The sequence below is a fragment of the Microtus pennsylvanicus genome, chromosome X (genome assembly GCF_037038515.1).
Source record: "Microtus pennsylvanicus isolate mMicPen1 chromosome X, mMicPen1.hap1, whole genome shotgun sequence".
Lineage (NCBI taxonomy): Eukaryota > Metazoa > Chordata > Mammalia > Rodentia > Cricetidae > Microtus > Microtus pennsylvanicus.
This window is the reverse complement of record NC_134601.1, coordinates 87,632,674-87,660,111: the sequence shown is the minus strand read 5'-3', so window position 1 is coordinate 87,660,111 and position 27,438 is coordinate 87,632,674. Positions and strand designations below refer to the sequence as shown.

Genomic DNA, 27,438 nt, shown 5'->3' with positions numbered 1-27,438 from the left:
ACACACTCACAAGCAAACCAAGGTGTATCTCACCAATTTTCTAATTAATTCTGCAGTCAGTCAAGTTGATAATGACGATTAACCACCACAAATGACTTATCTTTTTATTCTCTCTAGCAGTGTATGATTGTGCTTGTCCCACCTGCTGTGCACCCTTGCCAACAATTGGAATTGTTAGTTTGAAAACTTTAACCTTGTTAGTGATGCCTTATTGCCTTCATATTTCACTAATGACAAGCTAACATACTTTTGAATGGTAAAAAAGTCAAAACTCCCTCCTGCCCCTCCCATACCTGTGTGTGTGTGTGTGTGTGTGTGTGTGTGTGTGTGTGTGTGTGTGTGTGTGCGTGCTCATGCATGTGCACTTTCATATGTATTCTCATTAGAACTTCATGAGGTAATTGTTAATACTATCTTATAGATAACAAATTTCAGAAGAAAACAGAAAACAGCATGCTCTAAATGAGACATTTGTACATGCTATACCTTTGCCTAGAATAGCATTTTGGTTCCATCTCTAACTAGCAAAGTACCAAACCTATAGAAATTACTTCAGATATCATCTCCCTGGATGGTAGTTTAGCCTTATCTGTGTCAGTTCATCAGAAATCTGATACTTGCTCTTGTCAAAAGTCGCCATACACAGAATCATATTATCTGCAAATTGGGGTGTTTTAACTTTTTCCTTCTCATTTGTAGCCCTTTCCTTCTGTTGTCTTATTGCTCTAGCAAGCAATGGTGAAAGTGAATATCCTTGTCTTGTTCCTGACCTGATCTTAGTGGGAATCCTTCAAGTTTTTCTTCATTCACCATAGTAGTGACTATGGGTTTGTCATATATAGCCTTTAATATGATAATCTGTTCCCCACCTCATTCCTAGTCTTTCCAGGGTTTATTTTTATCATGAAGGGATGTTGCATTTTGCCAAAGGACTTTTCTGCACCAATTGAAATAAACATGTGATTTATGTATATGAATCTGTTTATATGGTGAATTACATTTATTGATTTATATATGTTTAACCATCCCTGAATGAAGCTATCTCATGTTCTTGAATTTTGTTTGCAAGTATGTTATTGAGAATTTTAGCTTCTTTGTTCACTGGGGAAACTGGCCAATGATTCTCTTTTGTTGTTGTTGCTGTTGACTCTTCATCTGCTTTTGGTATCAGGGTAATACTAGCTTCATAAAGAGATTGAAAGTGCTCCTTCCTTTTATGTTTTATGGAATAATTTGAGTAGCACTGATGTTTGTTCTCCTTTGATGGTCTAGTAGAGTTCTACATTTAATCCATATGTCCTGAGCTTATTGCAGTTGCTGTTTGTTTATGCTGTGGTCAGTAATTAATGCAGAAACACACAACTGGTCAAGAAAACACATAGAAAAATGGTGTCCGTGGAGTGTTCCACCACAAAAGAAAAGTCTGTGTCACATTCCCTCCACCATCAGGCATCATCATGGAAGGGGGTAGAAAGATTGTAAGAGCCAGAAGTTGGAAAGGACGAATGTGAAACAATGTCTTCTGGACATGACTGAAAAGCTACACTCATGAACTAAAGAGCAGTTGTGATTGTCTGCACAACACCTGCTCACAGTCCAACCAGTCAACATTGCAGCATTGATGGGACAGGGACTCATGAGTCTCCACCCCTCTGGGGGAGGGAAAGCCAGTTTTCATAATTTAACCTCTATAGTTAAATTCTGCTACATGGATGGCCTCACACCTATGAGTATTTGAACAGCACAAATTGAACTTGATAGGTTATTTAAAAATTAAAACAACGCCAGGCAGTGGTGGCGCACACCTTTAATCCCAGCACTTGGGAGACAGAGGCAGTGGACCTCTGTGAGTTCAAGGCCAGCTTGGTTTACAGAGTGAATTCCAGGACAGCCAGGACTGTTAAACAGAGAAACCCTGTCTTGAAAAACAAACAAACAAAAAACAAGGACGTGAAGTTGGGAGGGGACAAAGGGTAGTTGTAAATCTGGATGTGGACGGAGTTGGGGAAGAATACGAGTATGATCCAAATACATTGTATACATGAATGAAATTATCAAAAAGGAAATAAAATACTCTATTTTTAAAAAGAATCAGCATGCTAAACTGTGAATATGTAAAGGACAAGGGCCATATCTCGCAGATATTTATATGCCTATTGTATTGCATTGTCCCTTTTGCATAACACGGTAGTTTGCTACCCATTAATTTTTAACAAATGAATCAGGGGCTTACAGATGTGCATGGGGTTTGTTGCTGCTGCTGCTGCTGTGGGTGGATGAGTGGGTGAGTAGATTTAGAGCCACTTAAGCAAACTTACTCAAATAAATGCTAAATCTCGGCAGGGAGGGAGGCAGAGTTGAAAGGTTGTGATCATTGTAAGTGGAGTACGTAGAGACACTAAGGAAATGATTTTACCATGAAAGGAATAGTTATCCTATGTTTATTTTTGTGAACAAAAATAATTACTGTTCTTAGCTCGCACACTGCACAAAGTAAATTTTGGTAAGGTCTTTTGGCCAGTGGAGATACATAGTAGATTGTTTTAAATGAGGAGTACTTATTGGAAACAGATTGCCATCAGGAAGAGGGACTGTACAAAATGTTTAACATTTATTAAAGCGAGTATAAGTTAAATATTAAAGTAGCTGGCAAACACTGTAGGAGAATCTCATAGAAAAATTTAAGCTACCTAATATCATTTAACAAAAGCACCACAAAAAATTGGTGATTCATACTTTGGTTATCTTGACCTCTACAAGATATTAAACATTGGTAACAATATGGAAATTTTTCAAATTTATTTCCCTTCAGTGAAATCAGCTTAATGCTTACATGCCAACTTAGGATAACAGTAAACAAAGATGAACATAAATGATGCAATTTCTTCTTTCCTACAACATAGTTAATAGCTAGTTCAATTTTCATCATATAAAACCTACCTAGGAAAGTACTACATATATGCACAGATATTATATATATGATTATATATATATGAATTTTATATGAAGAACTGTTTGTTTCCATTACACAGCTGAGATATTTTGCTACTTATAAAATGATTTCAGAAGAGATTCTAGAAAGCGATATGTGTAGACTTATGTGGATATATTTAAGGTGCATTTTCATAGTACAATGAAGTATAAGTAAAAGGCACAGTGACTACTACAGGATTAAACGCTAGACCTAACAAATGCCAATGGCACTTTAACTATGTTTCTGCATTTGAAGGATATGGAAATTTTGTCATTCTACAAAAATTTTTATAGCCGGGGTGACGGCAAGTAAATGCCAACACTGGGGAGAGAGAGAGTCAGGTAGAGCCAGCCTAGCCTACATAATGAGTTCTAACCCAGGCAGGGCTATGGAGATTCTGTTGTATGGTAAAGGTATTTGTTGAACATAATCTCATCGTTTTGGCAAGGAATGGTGCAAAATATTACTAATCAATTTTCAAGACAGATTCAGCAGCACTTTCCATACAACTGGGTACAATTAGAGATAAGGTCTTTGATTACTGTTTCAACAATAACCATTGGTATAAGTCAGACTGAAAACTGGGATTGGCCCAAAGATTTCGGTACTAACATGATTATTTATTGCTTAAAAGCTGGCTCTGAAAAAAAAAAAAAAGTTGGCTCTGCATGGTCCCAGTTCAGTGACAATTCAAGACCCCGGGAAGATACTGAACAGCTGAATCAATTTGCCAAAGAAATTTGAAAGTTTGTTTAAAGCTATTTAAAAACATTCTTGCTACTTTTTGGCAGTGCTAGGTAGAACTTGGCTCATCATGGAGCTGGGGTAATCAAAGAGTGAGCAAATGATAATTTAGGTCCTTAGGCAAGCATACAAGCTTTGAAGCTACAGTATTTCTAATTGCATGCCTAATGGCTGATTGACGTGCTTCTGAGGTTAGACAATTACCTCAAAGTACTACCCTTAGCTGTTGATTGTTTACCAGCGGCCTTCCATTCCTCCACATAGAACTCTGAGTCACAAACTGACAATTCTCTATCAGAGTTCTGGAGGTATCTTTCTACACTGTAGATTTAACTCAGGATTGAAGAAAAATATTTCATATTTACTTGAATGTATACTATACTTACGTGCTGTAAATATGTGCTATAATATTTATATACCATTGATACACAGACACATGCATATATTCTTCTAAAGTAGAAGACAATCGAAGACTTAAGACTGTCCTGCCCTTTTCTGCCTTGAGAAAGGCAGGGGTAAAGGAACCATTGGGAAATATGGAGAAACTTAAAAAGCACTTCCCTAAGTAATGGCCACTTTTATGGAGTGCTCTTCTCTTTTAGGCCTACTCAGAACTCTCTGCTTACCTCCTAAACATCAGCTCAGAAATCATCCTCCACAATTTCCCTGCATTTTAAGGAAAATCTCTCTCTGTTCTGTGGCTCCAGTGACTTTCATAAGTGACCCAATTATAGCATTGGTTCCATCGGTGTATTAAGTTTTATTTCCTCACTAAACTGTGAGCCTCAAAACAAGACCTACTAGATTATTTAGATGCCTAATGCTATGCACAGTGTTTGATTAATACAAGAACTCAGTGAATTGTTGATAAATTGATGAATGGATAAGTGGGTGGGTGATCGGATGAACAAACAGGAAAAGTATATCCATTCATAGCTGTCTACTACCTCAACAAGACTCTAAACTCCTTTGCTAATGTTCTGTTTGAGACATCTGCCTATAGGAATAGGTGTTCACTGTGTTGTTTTCCACTTAGATATCAGCTATGACCTAGTTTTAATATGGAAAAATTGTACTGTAATCTACTTCATTAAAAACTTCAGAAAGTTCATACAAATAAAGTGTTGAACGAAATCAAACTAATTGTAATATACAGGTATTTTCTCACTCTTACAAAGGACATCTCCAAAAACCCTATGGCTAGTGTCATGTCTTAAGATGAAAAATTGAATACTTTTTTTTCTAAAATCAAAGAAAAGTCAAGGATGTTTACTCTCATCACTTCTAGTTAATGTTGTACTAGAAGTTCTAGCCAAAAATATAGAAAAAAAGAATAGTTTTGAAATGAAATAATACTGTCCTTATATGTAGACAATATGATCTTATAAGTCATTGGAAAGTTACAAAGCAATTGCAAGAACTAGTAAGTCAGTGTAACTACTTCACAGGATGTTAGATCACTTATGTAAATCAATGCATATTCCATAGTAAGCATGCCATTTACTCTACCACTGAGATTCATCCATGCCTTATTTTCTTACTTTTTTATTGTCCTCACATTTGTATGATATAAGATCTTTTTGGTTTGCTAATATAATTATTTAAGTTTTCCTTGATAGTAATTCCAATTCAAAAATTAAATAAACTGGTAAAACTCAAAGTAATCATATTCGTATATAGTAATAATAAGCCATCATAAACTTTGAAACATTTTAATAAATAACATCAAAATTTTGCAATATTAAAATCTCAGGTTTCCCAAACTAAATTTTATGTGGACAAAGGACACAAAATATCTAAAGCAACTTTGACCAAAAAAGAAAAGTTGAAAGACTTAGGCTATCTGATTTCATGATGTGTTAGAAAGTTATAATAATCAAGACAATGTTTTAATAAAAATCCCAGCATAAAAGAGAGAAGGGGACACAACATACCACCCTTAAACAAAGAGCTATATGCAATCGCTTCATGTTGGGAGATGGAAAATCAGTTTTGTTCAATGAAACGAAACTGGATATATCAACCACACTTCAGGACAAATCTATGCTCAGTAGGAGAGAGCCTACACAAATAAGACACCATGTTTTTCAGTTGCTTTTTCCTTTTTGTTTTTGGGTTTTTTTTAAGAAAGGAAAAGATCATAGAGTTGGGCATGAAGAGAAGGGGGGAGGATATGGAAGTAATTTAGGGACAGGAAAAGAATGTAATAAAAATAAACTGTGTGGAACTCTCAAAGAAAGAAAAAAGAAATTGAAATACATAATTTAGATTAAAATAAAATATTTGCCTAGCACATATTTGACTTATATGAAGATTATTGAATGAACTATTAAAACCTGAATAATAAATAAATATCTCAGTATTTGAAAATGAGCAAAGGTTTGAGCAGACATTTCTCCAAAGAAATGTATGAAAAGATTTTCAGCACATTAGTCTTTGGGGAAACACAAACTAAAAGCAACACTGAAGGACTGAAGAGATAGATAGCTGCATTTGGAAAGTGCTTGCCATGCAATCAAGAGGGCCTAAATCCAATCCCCAAGCACCTGCTTAAAAGCCAGCGTTTGGAAGAACCTCCACACTGATTTCCATAGGATGCACAGTTTGCACTCCCACCAGCAGGAAGTAAGTGTTCCTCTTTACTCACATCCATACCAACGTTTGCTATCATTTGTTTGACTTTGGTGATGGTTTTGGTTTTGTTTTCAGTTTGATTTTGGTTGTTTTTCTTAGCCATTCTGACTGGGGCAAGATGGAATTTCAAAATAGTTTTAATTTGCCTTTCCCCAATGGCTAAGGATGTTGAACATTTAAAAAAAAAAGTTTATCAGCCATTATATTTCTTCTTTTCAGAACTCTCGATTTCCATACAATAATTATTAATTTTCTTTCTTTGTTTGATTTCTTTGTGGTTTTATGTGTATGTTCATTTTTTTTACTTCATTACATACTCGAGACACTGTCATATGTATAAGAGGTAAAGGTTTTTCCCATTCTGTAGGCTACCTATTCATTCATGATGATGTCCTTTGCTGTACTGAAACTTTTCAGTTTCATGAGGTCCCATTTTTCAATTATTGGTATCATTGCCTGTGTTACAAGTATCCTATTCAGAAAGTTATTTTCTAGGCCTACAATTTGAAATATATTTCCTGCTTTCTCCTCTAACAGATTAAGGATATCAGGTCTTATGTAGGAGTTTTTGATCCATTTGTAGTTCAGTTTTGTGCAGGTGAAAGATAAAAATCTAATTCCATTCTTCTACGTATAGCTATCCAATTTGTTTGACCAGCCCTGCATACTTAAGATTCTTTTTTTTTCTCCAGTGTGCATTTTTGCCACTTTGTCAAAAGTTAGGTATCTGTAGGAACATGGGCTTATATTGGGGGCCTCAAATTCTGTTCCCTTGATCAGTGTGTTTGTTTTTTATATCAGTATGATTACTATGGCTCTGTAATATAACTTGAAATCAGGGATGGTGATACCTCCAGCAGTATTTTTATTGTTAAAGGATGTATTGGCTATCTTGGCCTTCTCTGTTTCCATATGAATTTTGAGATTGCCGTGAAGAATTGCATTGGAATCTTAATGGGTACTTCATTTAATCTATAGCTTGCTTTTGTTATGATGGACAATTTCATGATATTAATACAACCAGTTCATGAGCACAGGAGGTCTTTCTGTCTTCTAATATTTTTTTTTCATTTTTTAATGTCTTTAAATTTTCATTGTTTAGATTTATTTCCAGATTATTTTTGAGGCTATTATGAATTGGGTTGTTACCCTGATTTCTTTTGTAGTATAGTCATCATTTGGTATATAAAAAGACCACTCCAGTTGTCTCACTCCTGGGCATATTCCCAAAGGACTCTTCATCCCACTACAGAGATACTTAATCTTCTATGTTCATTGCTACTCCATTCACAACAGTCAGGAAATGGAAATAACCTAGTCATTCATCAACTGATGAATGGACAATGAAAATATGGCACATATACATAATCTAATATGTTCTGGGTGGATTTTTTTTTATCAGTGTGATACAAACCAGGATCCTTTGGGAAAAATCAAGCTTCAATTAAGAAAATACCTCCATCAGATTGGCTTGTGGGCATGTCTGTAGAACATTTTATTGCTGAATGACAGATGTGGGTGAAAGACCTGGCCCACTGTGGGCAGTGACACCCTTAGACAGGCAGTCATGTATTGTATAAGAAAGCAGGCTGATGCTGTAGTGAAAGGCCACATGTCAAAGGGCATATGAGCAAAACAAATCATGTTTATTGAACTAAAAAAAAAATTCAAGAGAAAACAAAGACGGGTTGGTAGAGAAGGCAGGGTGAACCTGGGAGGAGTCGGGGGAAGAGAATTATTGTGTTTACTATCACTGTGATAAACGCCATGGCTGGGGTGGCTTGAATTAGTCCCATGGGCTCATACATTTGAATGCTTGGTCCACAGTTGGTAGAACTATTTGGGAAGTGTTGGGAGATGTGGCTTTGTTGGACAAGGTGTGCCACTGGGGGTGGGCTTTGAGATTTCCAAAGTCTACACACCATTCTCAGTTAGTACTCTCTATCTATCTATCTATCTATCTATCTATCTATCTATCTATCTATCTATCTATCTATCTAACATCTAAGCTCTTGGCTACTTCTCTAGCACCATGATGGTCAGCCTGTAGCCATGCTCCCGGCCATGATGGACTCACCCTCTGAACTGTAAGCAAGCCCCCTAATTAAATGCTCTCTTCTATTAAGAAAGAAAGAAAGAAAGAAAGAAAGAAAGAAAGAAAGAAAGAAAGAAAGAAAGAAAGAAAGAAAGAAAGAAAGAAGCAGACTTAATAAGCCATGGATTTATCCATGGTCCATGGTGTCTGCTTCAGTTTCTGCCTCCAGGTTCCTGCTTTGAAATCCTGCCCTGGCATCCTTTCATGATAGATGGTAAGCTGTAAAGTAAAATAAACCTCTCTTTCTGAAGTTGCTTTTGGTCATGTTTATCACAGCAATAAAAAGAAAACTAAGTATAATTATTCAGCTATAAAGAAAATGAAATTATAAAATTTGCAGGTAAATGGATGGAGCTGAAAATTATCATTCTGTGTAAGATGACCCAGACAAATCATATGAGCAGACAAAAGCCACATGTTCTCTATCATAGGTGGATATAAGGTTTGAGATGTGTGTCCAGATCAGAGTACCCATAGCCAGAAAACTAATAAGGAGCCAAGGTGGATGATTTCTAAGGAAGAGGGATAGAATACAGATGGTATGAAAGTCTAAATTGGAGATCTTCAATTTAGATCCTCCCCTCAGAAATCAGAGAACCCCTCTTCTGAGGGGGAAGGAAGATTCTAGGAGTCAGAGGTGATAGAGGATACCAGAAGAGCATGTCCCACTTCTGTTTTAAAAAACTAAGTACGGTTCACCTGGACTCAGAGTCTGAAGTAGCAAGCACAGAGCCTGCATGGACCTGCACCAGATCTTCTGTGTATACGTTATGACTGTTAGTTTGGTGTCTTTGTGGTACTCCTAACTGTGGGAGCGGATGTGTCTCTGGCTCTTTTGCTTGCTCTTGGGAGTCCTTTCCTCCTATTGGGCTGCCTTGTCCAGCCTTCATATGAGGGATTTTGCCTTGTCTTAGTGTATCTTGTTTTGCCCTGTCTGACTGTTATCTCTTGAAGGCCTGCTGTTTTCTGAAGAGAAATGGAGGGAAAATAAATGTGGAGGAGAGGCGAGGTGGGGGGGGGGACTGGAAGGAGTGGGGGGGGGGAATTGTGGTTGGGAAGTATAGTATGAGAAAACAATCTATTTTTAATTTCTAAAAAGTTTTGTTAGGAAAGAAGGAAGGGGAATGATGGAACAGGAAAAACTAAATGAGGAGGGGGATGGATCAGGGAAGGGACTGCAAACACTAAAGGCTTTTGAAAATGCCATATGGAAGCCTACTGCTCTAGAAGCTTCCTATAGCATCACATGCATACATATACAAAAGGAGTTTGAATGGAGTTGCCCCATCACATGGGGACAATACCTCTCTCTCAGACACGATAGGCTGTCAAGCAGAAAACCCAGTGCAAGGTATAGTTCCCTCTTTTTGAGTAGTTGTCAGTGGAGTCATATGGACTCCTCCAAGCACTGTAGGCTATTGCTGCTGCTCTTGGTTGCCTTCCAGAACTTAATGGTAAGACCTATTGCTAAAAACACATACTTGTGTCATGAGGCGTGGAGGAAGCAATCCTACCTACTACCAGCTTTCGTAGTTCTGGAAGGTCCTATGCACTACCAGGGGAGGAAAGACATCAACAGTCTTACCCAACTGTGAACTCTACAGGCTACAATAACAATCCACCTGGCAAGATAGCCTCACGAGTGTGGTAGTGTCAAGAATGTTATGAGAGTAACCAGTCACTTTCTGGTTGGATTTAAGGTCTGCTCCACAAGATGGAACTTATGCCTGACACCATCAACTGGCTAAAAAAAAAAAAAAAAGCCATGACTGGCTAGGTCATAGATTCTAGGGGAGAAGCTAATGCTAAATACTCTGCTAACTTGACTTAGTATTAAACATCCCCTAAGTTCTTATCTTTATAGACAGAGATTAGTGTTCTTCCAACCCTTATCAGAGAAGCTTTTTAGCAGATGGAAGTTAATACAGAAATAACAACTAATAGTATACAGAAAATATGAGATTTCAGGACATCTTTCTCACATCCCTACCCCAAAGCTCAGAGATTATTGTGAAAGAGGGAACATAAGTATAGTAAGAGTCAAGGTTGTGAGTGCCTTCAGTGAAATGATATTTGTTGAACATGACGCCACCATTTCACTCATAAACTAATAGTGACTGTGATTGCTTGCTTAAGACTTATACAAGATAGAGTCACACAAAATTCCAGCATGGGTAGGAGGAGGGGTCATGAAGTCACACCCCCAACCTAGGGGCTGTTGAGAGTTGTCTACCGGGAGAGGAAGAGACGGTTTTCTTTGGGGATGTGGCCCCTGAGAAATTACCCATGGTCCAGTAGGTGATCCTATACCCATGCACATACAAGCAACAACAGGACTCAATGGAATTTTTAAAAGAATTGACATGAAGTTGGGAGGGAAATGTGGTAGGGGGGATAGTGGAGGAATTGGAAGAGAGTGAATGGGGGTGGCTTTGATCAAAATACATTATATGCATGTATATGCCTCTCAAAAATATGTAGCTGTGTATGTATCCATGCACAGTGACATCATTTTAGTTCTTGAGAGGGTGGACACCAGACTCCTAAAGCTTGATGGCCAGCCAGTCTAATTAGAGCTGTGAGCTCTATATCTGGTGAGAGACTCTGTCTCCAATAAATAAAGAGGAGAGCTCTCATGCCCGACAACTCATCCTCTGTCCCCCATCACATCAATAAAAAGGAATCAACTGCTGATATGTTATAGCATAGCTAGATCTCAAAATAATTATGCTAAATAAAAGAAGTCAGACAAAAAGAAGAGCACATATTTTATGGTTCTATTTATATACAGTGCTAGAACATGAAACCTATAGTGACAAAAAGCAGACCAGTAGTTACTTGCCATGCAAAATGTATCAGAGACCTGACTGAGTGGAAAGGACTACAGAAAACTTGAAGGGACTGGGGAAATGGCTCAGTGGATAAAGTGTCTGCTGTAAACTGTGAGGACTGAAACTTAGATCTTCAGCACCCATGTAAATGCGTGGCAGCCCACCTATAATTCTAGCCCTTGGAAGGCAGAGGCGAGGGATATCTGGAGCAAGCTGGCTAAGTAGACAGGTTGTTTTTGACAAACTGTGAGCTTAATTGTTAAATCCCACCTCAATGAGTAAGATGGAGTGCTATCAAGGGAGACTCCGTGGACACACACACGGACACACACCGTGCAAAACAAATATTTAAAGAGCGTGAATAGACTAGACTTTTGTGGTTGTTGGATGTCATCATTATTATGATCATGATAATAATTTTTCAGGTGTACACACATATGCCAAAACTTAAGTTTTAGACTAAAATATTTCCAGATTTTTATATGTGCAAAATATCATAAAATGACCTTTGTAGATGAAAATAATGATGGTCATAATAGTATCCATAATTTAAGTTTCAGTGTTTTGAGAGAAAGGGCGTAGGTTTTAAGGCATGGACAAAGGGAAAGAAGCAAGTCATATGATAGAGAGAGATGTGCATAGATGGCGCCTTTTCCAACACTTCTTTCAGGTGAAGTTTTTCAGAGGCCAGTTTGAATTTAGATTTTTGTTTCAAGATTCCTGGTTGATTTGGAAATAACCATAGGATTGCTTTTATATCTTATGAAGTAATGCATGCGTGTGGTTTTAAAAAGTATGAACTATGTCCATAAAAACTTATGATGAATGCAATGCACTGTTCCAATCTTAATCCTCTGCCATTATTGCCTTTCATTGTATTAACTCTTTCTGTTTAGTTCCTCTAGCAGTTGCTCTCATGTATTCTGCTATTTTTTTATTTCTCTATTTTAGATAATATCATCTTCTTGATAAGACAAATGAAGCTTTATATCACTGATCCTCTATGGTGTCTCAATGTAGTTACTATGTTCTTAAATTCATTTATGTCTGAGGAACATACCTAGACTGTCCTGTTCCTTAAACTATGGAAAGTATCTCTTAACTAAGAAAAGGCCATGAAGTCCTTGATCCTCTCTTTGTCTCTAACCCCTTCAGCTTATCAACTCCTTTGGTTTGTACTTTTATACACTGCCAAGGCGATAGCGTTTATGTTTTGTTCCACATCTATAACTATCTCTATAGCTAAGTATCCTAAGTTTTGGTATTTTGGTTAGTGCTTTAAGTTGAAAATCAATAAACATTATTTATACTGGTGTTAGCTATTAAAATAGTTAAAAATTTTAAATAGTTTTTAATTACAATTTTTGTCTCTTGTCAAATTTTAAAGTAGCAACTATGACTTTTTAAATCTTCTGATACCCTTTTTATTGTATTGTCTATGACACCCACAAGTTTCTCAAATTTCTTTGTGATGAATTTAATTATGAGTCCCTCAATCACTGTTTTTTGTAGGCGCTATCCTAGTGAACTTTAATTGCCAAGTTAAAATAGCCTCATGTTATCTAAGAAGAGAAGTTTGATTGAGGAATTTCCTAAATCAGATTAACATGTGGGTAAATCTGGGGGGTCTTGTCTTGACCATTAATCGATGCAGGAGGGACCAGCATATTTTGGATGGAGCTATTCCTAGGGGTTTAGTACTGGGCTGTATAAGAAGGCTAGCTGTATAAGAAAGCAATGGTTCCTGCTGTAATTTATCAGTTGTGAGTTTCCTTTGTCAAAGGTTATCTTGTGAGGATTAACATGTAATTCTGCATTCAGATTCCTGTCTTATATTCCTGCCCTGGCTTCCTTTAGTGGTAGACTGTGATCTGGAAATGTAGGATAAGACAAATCCTTTCCTCTCCAAGTTGCTTTTTCTTAACCTTTTTTATTTTTTATTCTACATACCAATCCCAGTTCCCTCTCCCCTCTGTCCTCTTCTCCCTACCCCACCCCACCCTATCCACCCCTCAGAGAGGGTGAAGCCTCCCATGGGGAGTCAACAAAGTCTGTCACATCACTTGAGGCAGGACCCAGGCCCTCCCCACTGTATCAAGGCTGAGCAAGGTATCCGTCCACAGTGAATGGGCTCCAAAGAGCCGGTTCATGCACTAGGGATAAATAGTTGTTCCACTGCTAGTGGCCCCACTAACTGCCCATGACACACAACTGTCAGAGAGCTTAGTTAGGTCTTATGCTGGTTCCCCAGATGTCGATCTGGGGTCAATGAGCACCCACTAGCTCGAGTCAACTGTTTCTGTGGGTATCCCCATCATGGTCTTGTCCCCATTGCTCATAATGTTGTTCCTCTCTCTATATGACTGGACTTTGGGAGTTCGACCCAGTGCTTAGCTATGGATCACTGTATCTGCTTCCATCAGTAACTGGATGAAGATTCCATGCCGACAATTAAGGTAGTCATCAATCTGATTATAGGGCAAGGCCAGTTCAGGCACCCTCTCCACTACTGCTATGTTCATCAAGCCTGCTGTGCTACTATCACCTTGGGCTTAGTTGCATTAGTATCTGGTTTTATGCCCACTGTTTCCAGAATATAATATATGTGTCACTCTTTGTTTACTCTTACATTTTTTCTGTAATATATTCCTAAATAACCTTTTATAGATAGAATATAAAATATGAAGTTTGAGTTATTTGTAAACTAAAAAATGTCTTTAGACTCAATTTATAGTTAGGAAACAAATTACATTCTCAAAATAATTTTCCTTCAGATCGTTGAAGGTATTTTTCCATTGTTTTCTCTTAAAAATAGTTTTTCTGTCAAGATGTTCAATTCATTCAAAATCCTGTCCATTTAACTGTTGCTGTTTTTCCTTTCTGAAAGCTTTTAGGGACTTTATGTTTTGATCTTCTGAAATGTTACGTGTCTAGGGGTTGAGGGAAGTGCCTAGCATCCTCTACATATGAAGCCTGCAAGACAATAAGCCACAGCCATCTGTGTAGTCATTATGCTTGGGGAATATAAAACTGATAATGTAGATGCCTTTGCTCTGCAAAAGTCGTGTTCATACTGTCTGCCTCAATTCTTTCACGATTTATTCCTGATTTAGAGGGTGAACACTTGAGACTAAATACCGGATTGCTACAGATTCTATCCATGGGGAAAGATGTGATTATTTGATATACAGATCTTCAGTGAATTTCTCACATTTCATTCTCGCAAACCCAGCCTTTTGGGGGCACTAAGAATCAAAGTTGGGGCCTAAGTGCTCCATGATGCACTATCTTTCCTGCACTTCACCCTCTTCTACCCATTGTCAATTTGGGTAGAATCACATCTTCCCAAGCTCTAAGCTCCCTCCGATGCTCTCTCTTTTTAGTCCATCTTTATTACTTGGCATTCTGTCCACTTTCTGTCTTTCATAAACGTATTGAAATCTCTTTTCTGCTGATACCCTCTAATACTGTTTATATCTTCTTTATTTGTTTAATATCATTTTAATGGAGTCTTGGGAAGCAGTAGCACTAACATGGTTTTGTTAGTCAGCTACCTTGATCTGGATGTTTATTTCCTTGTTAAATTTTAAAGTTTATTAGTTTTATGATGATTCTTTTGAAAATATTTGTAGTTAGGGACAACTAGATGTGAGCTGGACAAATCTCCCAATTTATCAATTAGTAGAAAATAGAGGATTCATTAGTGTAGACGTTCTATGAAAGAGCTAGTCGACAGTGATGAAATCTAATTCTCCATTGCTCCCTAACAGTAACAGCCAAACAAAGGACATAAAATTAACTCTAATGGAAATTTTGTTTTGCTGTACTTCATTTGCTTCTTTTTTACCCTAATTTCTTTTTGAGTGGATAGCTCTGTTGAGATATTATGGGAAAAACTTATAATACAATATTTAGCAACAGTCTTTCTTTACCCAGTGTTAGGGTCACAAATGAAAGACAGGAACTTTCCCCTGGAAAAAAAATAGATTTTTCCATATACATACTCTAGAACTGGATTCTAATCAACAGCCCTATTGATTTTTTTTCCTTTTTGTCTGTTGTACAGCTACTGGAACAATATTGGCCTGTCATTATATCACATAACCAGTTATTTGGTATTTACCTCACCAGGAGGCCAGGGCCCACTTGGATAGAAGGGGAAGGAAACTGCCAAATTAACTGAGAACTGAATTGCTTCTTTGGATTTGTCTAATCTTACAGTCAAATGATCTTTCTTTCTTTCTAGCCTTGCAATTTTCTTACCAATCCTTTTATGGCCCTGGTGGTTCTAGTTTTGCAGTATTTAAAATTCTGAATTTGAGCCCCAGGCCTTTTACTGGTTTTTCTATTCCTCAGGATTGTTCCAGGCAGTTATTAGGGGCTGAATCTCTCCTGATCACATGGCCAGTGATTAATGTGCCCTCTAAAGATCTTTGTATCTTAGATGCATCTCTTATCTTGCTTAGCCTTTCTCTTTAAACTTACCAACTGGTCTCTGAGATTTCTCTCCCTCCCTCTTTTCCTCCCCACTATACCCTCTCTCCTGTCCTTCACTCTCTCTCCCTCTCCTTCTCCTTTTATTTGTGTCTTCCTCTTCCTCTTTTTCTCCCTCTACCTCCTCATGATCCTCCTACCCAAGCCTTTCAAGTACTTGGATTGAAGGTCTGCGCTACCATAGTTCTTGATGTTTATTTTCTATATTCTTAGTTTAGAGGGCCAGTTTTGCATTAAAACTATTTTGTAACTTACTTCAGCATCAACACAAACAGAATGTGATTCGTGCCTTCCTCAAATCCTCCCCACTGCTTAATTTCTCTCAGATATTTAAAATATTCTTTCCAGAGCCAATAGTCATGTTTCTTAATTTTGTCCTTACCTAGTCCTTTCTGGAAAGTCCTCATGATTTCTCCTTTCCAGTCATTGGTTACCTCACTTCTACTCTTCTTCCATACTTGATCTTAAATACCACTGCCAAATATATTTTTATTTACATATCTTACATGGCCTAGGTATCCATGAAGAACAAAACAGATTTTCTAATTGCTGATGACAAAGAAATTTTAAAGAGGGGAGAAAGTCCTAATTTAAAATAAATAGATTACACAAGCAATCTCATTTTGGTCACCTTGCTGCTCTAGCCTAAATTAGTCCAGCTTTATGAAGGTAAACTATAACACAGTTGTAGAATTTTCAGTAGCCTTTAAATAATTCATAATCCAGAGGATGTGTTTGAATTTATTTTTTAATCCACAGTGCTGATTTATCATCCGGTCCTACTCACAAATAATAATATTTAGTAATTTCCAAGTATTACGCTGGAGGTGTTTCTCTGTCCTTTAATATACCAAAGTGCTTTAAATTAGCAGACAATTCCTAAGGAAATGAAGTGACATCCAGTATATATTGTTATCCTTCCTCTTAATTAAATATGCCACTTCTGATTTCACCCATACTTAAAGAGACAAAAAGACTAAATCTTCAACGAAAGGTCCTCTCTATATGACATATGTACAAACTGGTTTTTGATTTATGCCTGCAGCTGCTATTTGTACAGCCTGTCACTGCCCGTATTTCTGTGCTCAACTTGTGGTCAGCTGAAAGCCTTTCTCCAAAAAAGTCTCCAAATTCCATATTGTTGTATTTCTAGCTGGTCTCTGCTGCTTTTTCCCCCAGCAATCCACAGCTATGCTGTGTTATTTGAAGCTAAGCTTTAGTGCATCCTTTACAATATGTCTTGTGTTCTGCCTGCTTGTGGTTAGGCTATAAAGCTTGCCATACCAAAGATGCTTGGGTATCCTTCTGTCAGTGCATCTCCACATATGTCACCAATGAGCATAGTTTCAATGCTGATAGGCCAGCTGACTTCCAAGATCTCAGTAGTGGTGGTCCTCTCTTGCCATTTCACATTAAGCATGGTTCTGACTCTAACAATAAATAGATCAATGAGGTAAATGTGACATCAGTGGTGGTTATGAATTTCAAAGTCATATAAAAGCTGGACATGCTTGTATTGCCCGTTAGTACAAATCAATTCAAGAAGCTTGTCTTTTTCCACTGCTGTTCTGGATATTAGAAATAGAGTTGACTATAAGACGTAGGATGCTGAAGGAGGGGTGCCTTTCTCATTTCGTTAGTAGTCATGTGTTTATGATAGCTCACCTTTCCCCTTGATATGCATCTTAAGCAGATTTCATACTTGTCCTAAGGACAAGTCTAAACACATTCTGAACCTTCTTTGAGGTGTTTAGTGCCTCTAAGGAGAATAAATTTTATATTAAGATATATAAGGCATTATTTGATAAATATTAGGTAACTTGTACAAGCCAAAACTGGGTAAGAAAAAGCTAAATATTGAGCTAGTTAGTTACGTAATCTGACACTGATACCACAGTAGGATAATCTTCTTAAGCAGAGATACTCTTTTTTCTAAAATTTCCTATTTTGTGGTAACTTGCATTGTTTGACAGTGATATTTTTCCAGTCAGACTGCCCAGAAGTCAGTATTCAGAGACTGCTTTTAGTTCTTTATGTGATGTAAAATGTTCATTGTGTTTGGCTTCCATGTTTAGCTTTACTATAAAATTTCACAAATTTTCCAATGTATTCCAATGTAGCATGGATAGTAAATCCAAGCATCCACATCAGAGCTATCCAAGGAGCCAGTTTCATTTGGTGTATAGGCTTATTGGTACAACTGACTCGGCTGGTTGTATGTCCTGTGGATGATGCTTTGATTGATGTTGAATGTTCTTGTTTGCTTATGCCCAGAAACTGGAACACTACACTGCACTGCACTGCACTCTGTTCTGCAATCAGCACATACTCTGCCTTTCGTCTTACCGCCAAGTTACAAACTTTTCTGTCTCCTTTCATGAAGTGCTGTCATTGCACTATAAAGAAATTGTCTTATTTGCATTTTGTCTATGTATGTTTAAAATACCATCTAGTTCAGTACCTTCCCCGTGCTGAGTACTCAATATTTATTCAAAAGAAAACACTCTCTTGACCCTCTCCAGACTTCCTGTTTATAATCACAGCATGTTAAGGGTTCTTAATAAGATTAAGAGTGTTCAGTGACACCTTTTGATTCATTTTATATCTATAATGTGTTTACCAAGCTTATTGGGCAATGCTGCCTCACTAATTACTACAGGGATACTCCTATCTTACTACGGTGGAAGCACTTGAAGATTTTGTTAAGTATTTAAGACACTTAGCTCAGTAGTAGAATGCTTGCCTAGCATTTGCAAAGCCCTGTTCAATCCCTAACACTGCAAGAAGAAAAGACTGACATTTCAGAGAATAAATTATTTTATTTTAAAGACTTATTTTGATTGCATGCCCTGTGAAGTCTCAAAGAGGACATTGGATCTCATGAAAGTGGAGTTATGGGCAGTTGTGAGCTCCCTGAAATTGGTGCTGGTGACTTAACTTAGTCTTCTGTAAAAACAACAAGTGGTTTTAGCCACTGAGTCTTCTCTTCAGACCCTCAGAGCATACATCAATTTAATGTTTCAGAAAAGTCCCAGCTGATTATTGGTAGACGATGAAATTACATTTGCTGCAATAAGAAAAAATAAGTTAAATAAATTAACTCCAGAATATTGAAAGAGAAAAATGTAAGTAAATGATGTGCTAATTTTAGAAAGCCTGGTATGTACATGTCTCCTGTTTCAAGAAATTAGATATTGACTTTTTATGACCATATTACCATTGACAGAAGAAAAGGTGTGAAATACTAGCTGTTCAGGAACCCTGGCTTACTAAGGAAAAGAAAGAGAACATAGCCTCTTCAGTCTACGTTATAAACTACTTATAGAATGGACAGAACACAAGTTTTCTTGAAGTGCGACCCAAGGATTATGTGTGTTAAAATCCCCTAAAGAGCAAATTCAGGTCAGATTCTAGGGTTTTACCTCAGGCCTACTCAGTCTAAATTTGGGAGGATGAAGCCCTGGGATTCTGCACTTTAATATTTATATGACGTGATCCTGATGTATATCAAAGTTTAAAAACACTGACTTACAGGGTGTCTCAGTTTTAGGGTCCCAGTGATTTGATTCCTATAAATCATATAGGAAGTAGCCTCCCCCTTCATGGCTGGTCTCTAAAACAAGCCCAATTAGGATGAAACCATACTATGACTTCAAGAAATGAGTTATACTACAGTTTGAATGTGGACTCCCTAAAATTCAGGTATTGCTAATACAATGACATCATCAGGTGGGGGCTTTAAGATTAAATTAGAACATGAGAGTTCCTTCCTTATAAATGGGATTAAGGCCCTATAAAAGATTCTTTGTGAAACAGTCTGTTCTTTCCTTCTACCTTCCACCACACAGCATCCCTTCCTTCTGGAGGTTATATTGGTAAGACACCATCATGGAAATAGAGTGCAGCCCTCACCAGTCATCTGAACCTTAATTTTGTCTTTTCAACTTCCACAACTAAGAAAAGAATGTAATTCTGTGCTTTATAAATTACTCAAGTTTAAGTGCATAGTGATAGCAGCTTAAATAGACTAAGATACTTCAGTTATTCTCATAACAGAGAGGTGTTTATGAGGAGCCTACTGTGTGCTAGGGCCAGGGCACTAGTTATACAAAAATGGATGAAATGGGTTCCTTCCCTCAAAAGGCTTGTGAGTCATTTCCTGTGAATCATCTAGTACAATCCAATATGTTAGTGATAAAATAAATAGAAAATGAATTGAATTAAATTCATTCTATTCTGTGTGAAATGTATCCAATAAATTTGTGGGTTTTGATATTAGAAAAATATTTGCAGTAGTAATATCTGGAGAGTCACTAACAATAATGTATGTATCCCTTGTGTCTCGCTGTTAACAAATTGTTTCTAGCTGTGATGCCTGTAATCTGCAGGTGCTGTTTACCGTGTAATTTTACCATAAGAAACAAGAGTGTAATCACATAATAAAGTGTAAAGAATTAGATTTTCTTCCCCTTGAGCAAAATGCCTGACTGTGGCCAACATTCCTGGTGCCTTCTCCTTGTGCAATAGGAAAGCAATATTCTGAAAGAGAAGGCTATTTTGTTCATATTCTACAACATGCCTCTGGAGGCCATGCTAATGAATGCAAAACTAAAGCTAGAATTCAAACTTCTTGTATGAGAAGCTACTGATTTTTTGTCTTTACCATTATGCTATATAGAGTATAATTTTCACTCCTGTCTAATTGAGACTCAAATAGGGCACTGTGAATAGGGAATCATTTTGATTAAAAAGGGTTTTGTGTTGTTTTCTTCTCGTGTCTGAGAAAATATAACCTATTCAAAGAATTTTCATATTCAAGCAGTCCCTTTTTAATGAACACTTGACTTATGAATATCCTGTACCATCAAAGCTCCTCTTGAGGGATTTTGAGATACTCCTATACCCATGGAAGCTGGAATTGTTTCTGCCGTCTGCATAAGTTCCTTTCTCCCCCATTGCTCCTGTTCTAGAAGCTTGAATTCTTGCAAGCTGTCAGCAGACACTTGGGAACAGTTAACATGTGAACAACTTCTCTTTTTGCCACCACCAAGTTATAAGAAAGCACAAAACTCCATACCAGACCTCACACAGAAGTTGTATTTATGAGTACAAGCATCATATTGTAATAACTTAACCTTCCAGTATTTGGGTATAGACAGACTCATATTATAGCCACAATTCAAGCAGAAAACAAGTGATCTCTAACCCAGTCAATGTGCATCTTGCAGAAAGCACCATTCAAAACTACATTTGCTGCCTGTTTATTATTTTTACATGAGCTTAATTGGTGTTTTAATTAGATGTCAAGCCTGTAGCAGCAAATTTGAAGGATCTAAAAAATATGTCATAGGTGGGTGACTTGAAATCTGTTAGTTGACAGCAAGGTGACAGAAAAGACATTTAAAAACTCAAAAAACAGCTGCAATGAAATACTATTTATCTACTAGAATGAATAAAATAAAAATAACTGACATTACCAAATATTGGTGAAGATGGAGAATACTGGGATTCACAAACTTTGTTGGTGGGCACAAAAAACACTGCAATCACTCTAGAAAGCTGTTTGACACATCATATAACCCAGAAGTTCCATTCTTAGGTTCCTTCCAGAAAATATGAAGACATATTCACACAAAACTTACACATCAATGTTCGCACCAGCTTTATTTGTTATAGTCAGAACTGGAAGTAACCCATATGTACATCAGTAGGAGGATGCACTTAGGAAAGAATAATAGTCCCTATGCTAAAAGCTCAGGGAGCATCTTGAAAAGAGTGGGGTGAAAAAACATAAGAGCCAGAGTGCTGGGAAACATTATTTTCTAGACAGAACATGGATATATCACTCATACTCATAGCATCTGTGGTTACCTACATAGGACCTGAACTAAACTGGACCCATTAACATTCCAGCATCTTAGGAGCTATTGGCAGTTCGTGGCTTCTGGAGGACCCGTTTTTCTTCAGGGATTTAGCCCCTGGTAGGGACCCCAGGCTACATTAGTAACATCATACTCATGCATGTGCAAGCAACCCTAATAAAGCTCAAAAGAATTAGAAAAAGAAATAAAAAGAAAGGAATGGCACTAGGAAGAAGGCATGTTGGAAAAGGGAGTTTCAGAGGGAATGAGAAGAAGATAAAAGAAGGGAATGAGATGAATATAATGAAAATACATTATATACATGTATGAAATCATCAAAAATAAACTTTACAACAAAATTTATTTATTTATTTTACATACCAACCACAGTTTCCCTTCCCTCCTCTCCTCCCATTCCCTCCCCCTACCTGCCTTCTACCCCACTTCCATCCACTCCTCCTCCAACTCCATTCAGGAGGAGTAAAGCCTCCCATGGGAGTAAACAAAGCATGGTATATCAAGTTGAGGCAGGACCAAGTCCCTCCCCCTTGTATCAAGGCGGGGCAGGGCATCCCAGTAGGTTCCAAAGAACCAGCTCATGCATCAGGTACAGATCCTGGTCCCACTGCTAGAGGCCCTACAAAAGACGAACCTACACAACTGTCACCCAGATGCAGAGGTCCTAGGTCAGTCCTATGCTGGCTCCCTAACTGTTGGTCCAGAGTCCATGAGCTCCCACAAGCTCAGATCAGCTATCTCTGTGGGTTTTCCCATCATGATGTTGACACTCCATCCCCTCCCCCATTCATATAACCCCTCCTCCCTCTCTTTGACTGGACTTCTGGAGCTTAGCCCAATGCTTAGCTGTGGATCTTTGCATCTGCTTCCATCAGTTAATAGATGAAGGCTCTATGGTGACATTTAGGATAGTCACCAATATGTTTACAGGGTGAAGACCAGTTTAGGCACTGTCTCTCCTATTGTGAGTCTTAACGGGGGTCATCCTTGTGGGTTCCTGGGATTTTCCCTGGCACCAAGTTTCTCCCTAACCCCATAATTGACCCCCTCTATCAAGGTATCTCTTTCATTACTCTCCTGCTCTGTCCTACCCCCAATTCGACCATCCTGATTCCTCGTGTTCCCCTCCCCCATCCTCTCCCCTCTTCCCCCACCCACAGTTTACCCAGGACATCTCATCTATTTCTTCTTCACAGGGCAATCGATGCATTCCTCTTAGGGTCCTTCTTGTTACTTAGCTTCTCTTTGACTAAGGATTGTAGCCTGGTTGTCCTTTGCTTTGTATCTAATATCCACTTATGAGTGAGTACATACTGTGTTTGTCTTTCTGGGTCTGAGTTACCTCACTCAGGATGATTTTTCCTAGTTCCATCCATTTGCCTACAAATCTCATGATGTCTCACTGTTTTTAACAGATGAGTAATATGCCATTGTGTGAATGTACTACATTTTCTTTAGCCGTTCTTGGTTGAGGGGCATCTGAGACTTTAAACACAGCACTTTTTTATTTCCCATTTGTCACTAAATCCTTGACATCATTCAGGACTTGTAATGTTAACATCTCCTCTAAGAAGCCTCGTTTATTAGCAATCTATATTAGGTACTTCCTCTTTGCCCCCAGACAATCTTAGGCTCCTTTTTTAACGAAGCATGTATTTATCTGTAATGAAATTATAAAACCAAAAACCCCTCAGGATAGTAGACTGGGCTCATTTAGTGTACAAGCAAATAGGCCTACACTTATTCTGCAAGTAAAAAGTAAAACTAAATTCTATCCATGATAGCCCAAGTTCTATTACCCAAAGTTATAAAAAAAATCAAAAAACAAAAGCTTGTTCTATCCCAAGATTATTGGTAGTCTTTCTGGTTTGAGGGTTTGTTTGAGTTTTTATTTTGTTTGTTTGGTTTCCAGACCAGGTTTTATTAAGTAACATAGCCTGACTTTGGTTCATTATCTTCTGCCTCAGCTTCCAGCATGCTGGGATTACAAATATTGGCTACCACACCAGGTGTGTTTGAGATTTTATTTTAAATACTAATTTGATTTTATACTAGTGTTGTATTAGCTTATTTATATGGTTGTTTAAGTGACATTTCTGTGGGCCTGACCAGATTTATGCCGATTCTACAGGAAACTACATTTTATATTCCAGTCTAGTGACTCCAAAATACTAATCATTTGAAACATGTGAAACTTCTGATATTCAATTGTGTGTGTGTGTGTGTGTATGTTCTGTGGGTGCATGTGTGTGTATAGATGCATTGTGAATGTGTGCATGTGGAATCTCCCCAGTATTGGAATTACAAGTGCAGACTACTGCATTTAGCTATTTTATGTGTGGCCTGAAGATTGAATTTAGGTCCTCATGGTTTCCTGACCAACTGAGCTATCTCCCAAGCCCCAATTATTTTGCATACAAAAATGTGTGTGTTAACTTTTTTATTTTTTGACAATTTCTTACATATATACAATATACTATAATCATATTCTCTGATGTGGGAGTCCTCTCTGTATGCTGTGAATATGTTTTATTGCCATTGGTTAATAAAGAAGCTGCTTTGGCCTATGGCAGGACAGAGTATAGGTAGACAGGGATACTAAACTGAAAGCAGGGAAAAAGAAGGCAAAGTTAGGCAGTTGCCATGTAGCTGCTGAAGGAGAAAGATACCAGAACCTTACTGGTAAACTACAAGCCTCATGGCAAAATATAAAATGATAGAAATGGGTTGATTTAAGATGTAAGAGCTTGCTAGGACTATGCCTAAGCCATTGACCAAACTGTGCTGTAATTAATATAGTTTCGGGTCTGGGTGGCCAGGAAACAAAAGTACAGTCTCTGTTTACAGTTCTCTTTCTGTTATCCTCTCTTATTCCCACTCCTGATGACTCCATTCTTCCTCCAAGCTGGTCCCCCTCCAACTTTCATGTCTACTTTGTGATACACTGAGTTTAATTGGGCTGGATTTACTGGACTATGGCAACTTACCAGAGGCTATACTACTGAAGAAAAAAACCCTCCTTCTCCCAACAGCCATTAACTGCCAATAGTTCCTCAGGGAGGGTGCTGGAATCTCATGAGCCTCTCCCCATACATAATGGAATATTGAAGGACCCAATCTTGTATTGATAACCACAGATACTATATGTTCATATATATAATGGGCATGTCATATACAGAAGGCAATATTTCACAACATTCTTCTCCATCTTCTAGCTAAGATGTTGCCTGGACCTTGGAGAGAGTAATGTAGAGTCCTGTTTAGGAATAAGCACTCAACAGTCACTTTTATCTACACTTTAGCCAGTTATGAGTCACTGCACTAACTTCTACCTACTGAACCAAACCTTCTCTAAAGACTGAGAGAACCACTAGTCTATAGATATCAGTATACATTCTTAGAAGGCAATTTAGGTGCATGTTCATTTAGCAAATCAAGATAGTAAGCTTCCCCCTAGGACCTGTGACTTCCCCAACCATGGGCTTTTGACCGGGTTTCAACTACCAGGCATGCATTTCCTCCTGTGGGGTAGGCCTCAAATCCAATCAAAAAGCTATTGGTTGCCGTCAGCTATTGCACCAGTGGACATATCTTATCTTAATGGTCAGTGTTTTGTGTGTAGGGTGAAAAAGACCATTGATGATAATTTTTCTTCCTAAACAGCCTGCATAGCAACTTCCAGTACTATAAATGTTAGGCAGTAGGGAGGATGCTTCTAACTCATTTTCAGATTGATTCTGTGTGTCCCCTAACCTAAGTGTGTGCTGTATTCAGCAATAGGGTCTTAACCATCTAGTTCTAGAAGGTAACTAAGAGCAATGGCAACAGCCTATATTGTTTTAGGAGAGTCTGGGGCTTTCTGGAAAACGACTATTTCAAGTGGATCAACCTAAATGTTTTTAAATGTGATATGATTAATAATCTATAGATTACACATATTCATTTATTGTTTGATAGTTAATCAGTGAATGTATCCTCCTAGATGTCTGTGCCTTAAGGCTACTGGATAGAATTGTTTAACACAAACAATAAATCATAGGTATTTGAAGAAAGTTTGTGTAGACTGTTAGGGTTTTCTTGGGTCCAACCCAGTTTTTTAACTAGAAATTCACCAGACATGAGGACTCTAGTATTATTATTTTTTCCAAATGACAATAGAATGTCTCAAGATAATGTACTTAAAATAGCAATATCTAACACTTATTGAGTATGTATTACATGAGATGGTTACTGTGATGATCCTACAACTGCTTTATGAGTAAAGTGCTATTATCATCCCTGTTTCCAAATGAGGAAATTAAACTAAAGAAACTTGTTCAAGGTTACATGGATAGCAAGTGATAGCATTGAGTTTAGAATCACTCAAGTCTAAAACTCTGTCCATTGTTTACTTTAGGCACATCTTTTCACCTCAAGGATATACTTAAGCTATGATTATTGTTAGTGAAAGCAGATCCATTCACATAAAATCATATTATATTGCCATAAGCAATGGTTATAAGACATTAGAGGACCAAATATTAGAATGAGGACCTTTTAATGCATGACTTACTTTTTTCAGATACATTACTGTATAAAAACTTAGTAACTGAGTGATAACTAGTTTAGGTTTCCCTTTAAAACTAACAGAATAGGAAAAATAGTCTACTGTTGTTGTTTTTCATTGAACTGAGTCTTATATAGCACATGTTCTGATAGGGGTTGGGAAAGGCAGTGGACTAGTGTGCACTTTATCATGACTTAAGTCCTAGAAGAGAGTTGACATACATGACACCTCACAGTTGGGTTCTTCCCACTCTAGAAACAAATTAAAAGCAGAGCAAAAGTAAGAAATATGGCAAAATCTGATGTATATGATAATAAAGTCCAAGGGGTAATAGAAAATCCAAGGTTAGCTCTGGATAGCCATCAGCAATGTAGGAGGAGTATTAGAAGTTTGTGGACAGATGTAACCTAAGGGATTTCTCATAGCTATTCAGAGTGAAAAGAGAGGCTTTGGCGATTAACAAGTTTCATGCCTACATGATTAGAATAATAATGATTCCATGATTGGAAAAGTGGGAGTAATGATTCCATTCATTGGAAAAGTAGAAGGAAAGATGAGCTCAGATTTTCGATATATTGAATTTAAGGTAAAGAAGGACTATCTGTTGAAAGACAGCAGTTGGTTTCTTATGTTGGCTATAGCTAACATAAGACATATCTACTTATTAATTTTACAGATGGCCCTCCTGAATTTCTTCTTTCCTGATGAAAAGGCATATTCTGAAGAGGAAAGTAGGCGTGTTCGCCGCAATAAAAGAAGCAAAAGTGGTGAAGGAGCAGATGGTGAGTCTACTCAAGTGATCCTTTATCACTCTGACTTTTGAAATGTTAATAAAAACACTCTTTAGTGCTCTTGTGTTATCCGAAGATCACTGATTTCTCCAGCCTACCCTGCTGAGCAGTCCTTTGCCATAGAACTAACAATGTAAGGATCCTCTAACCCCAGATACCCTCAGTCCCTTTTCAGTATGCTTGGAGGACCATGGTAGCTGAGGGCCATGGTTGCATTTATGTCCCTAAAAGGCACTCTCCCTAAAGACTTCCTCTCTCCTGAGGACATAACATATTTGCCATGTCCACCAAGATAATTTAATCCTATTTTTGGAACTGATAGTGTTTTGTCAGTCTATCATTTATATGGTGCATTATTTCCAATGATAATTATAACAATTTTGGTATCTGTTACTATGTCCAAATATAAACTAAAGCATGTATCATTACTCTGTAAGTTCCTTGAGGACA

The 27,438-nt window shown here is 37.6% G+C and overlaps 1 protein-coding gene across 5 annotated transcripts in view; it reads left to right on the top strand.

Annotated features, from left to right (window-relative positions):
- Positions 1–27,438, top strand: part of Eda (ectodysplasin A) — a 380,441-nt gene that overhangs the window by 265,767 nt on the left and 87,236 nt on the right. For all 5 annotated transcript variants that reach the window (XM_075957888.1, XM_075957891.1, XM_075957890.1 and 2 more), the window contains exon 2: positions 26,874–26,979. In XM_075957888.1, the coding sequence (XP_075814003.1) occupies positions 26,874–26,979 (106 nt within the window). The remainder of the gene's footprint in view (positions 1–26,873; positions 26,980–27,438) is intronic.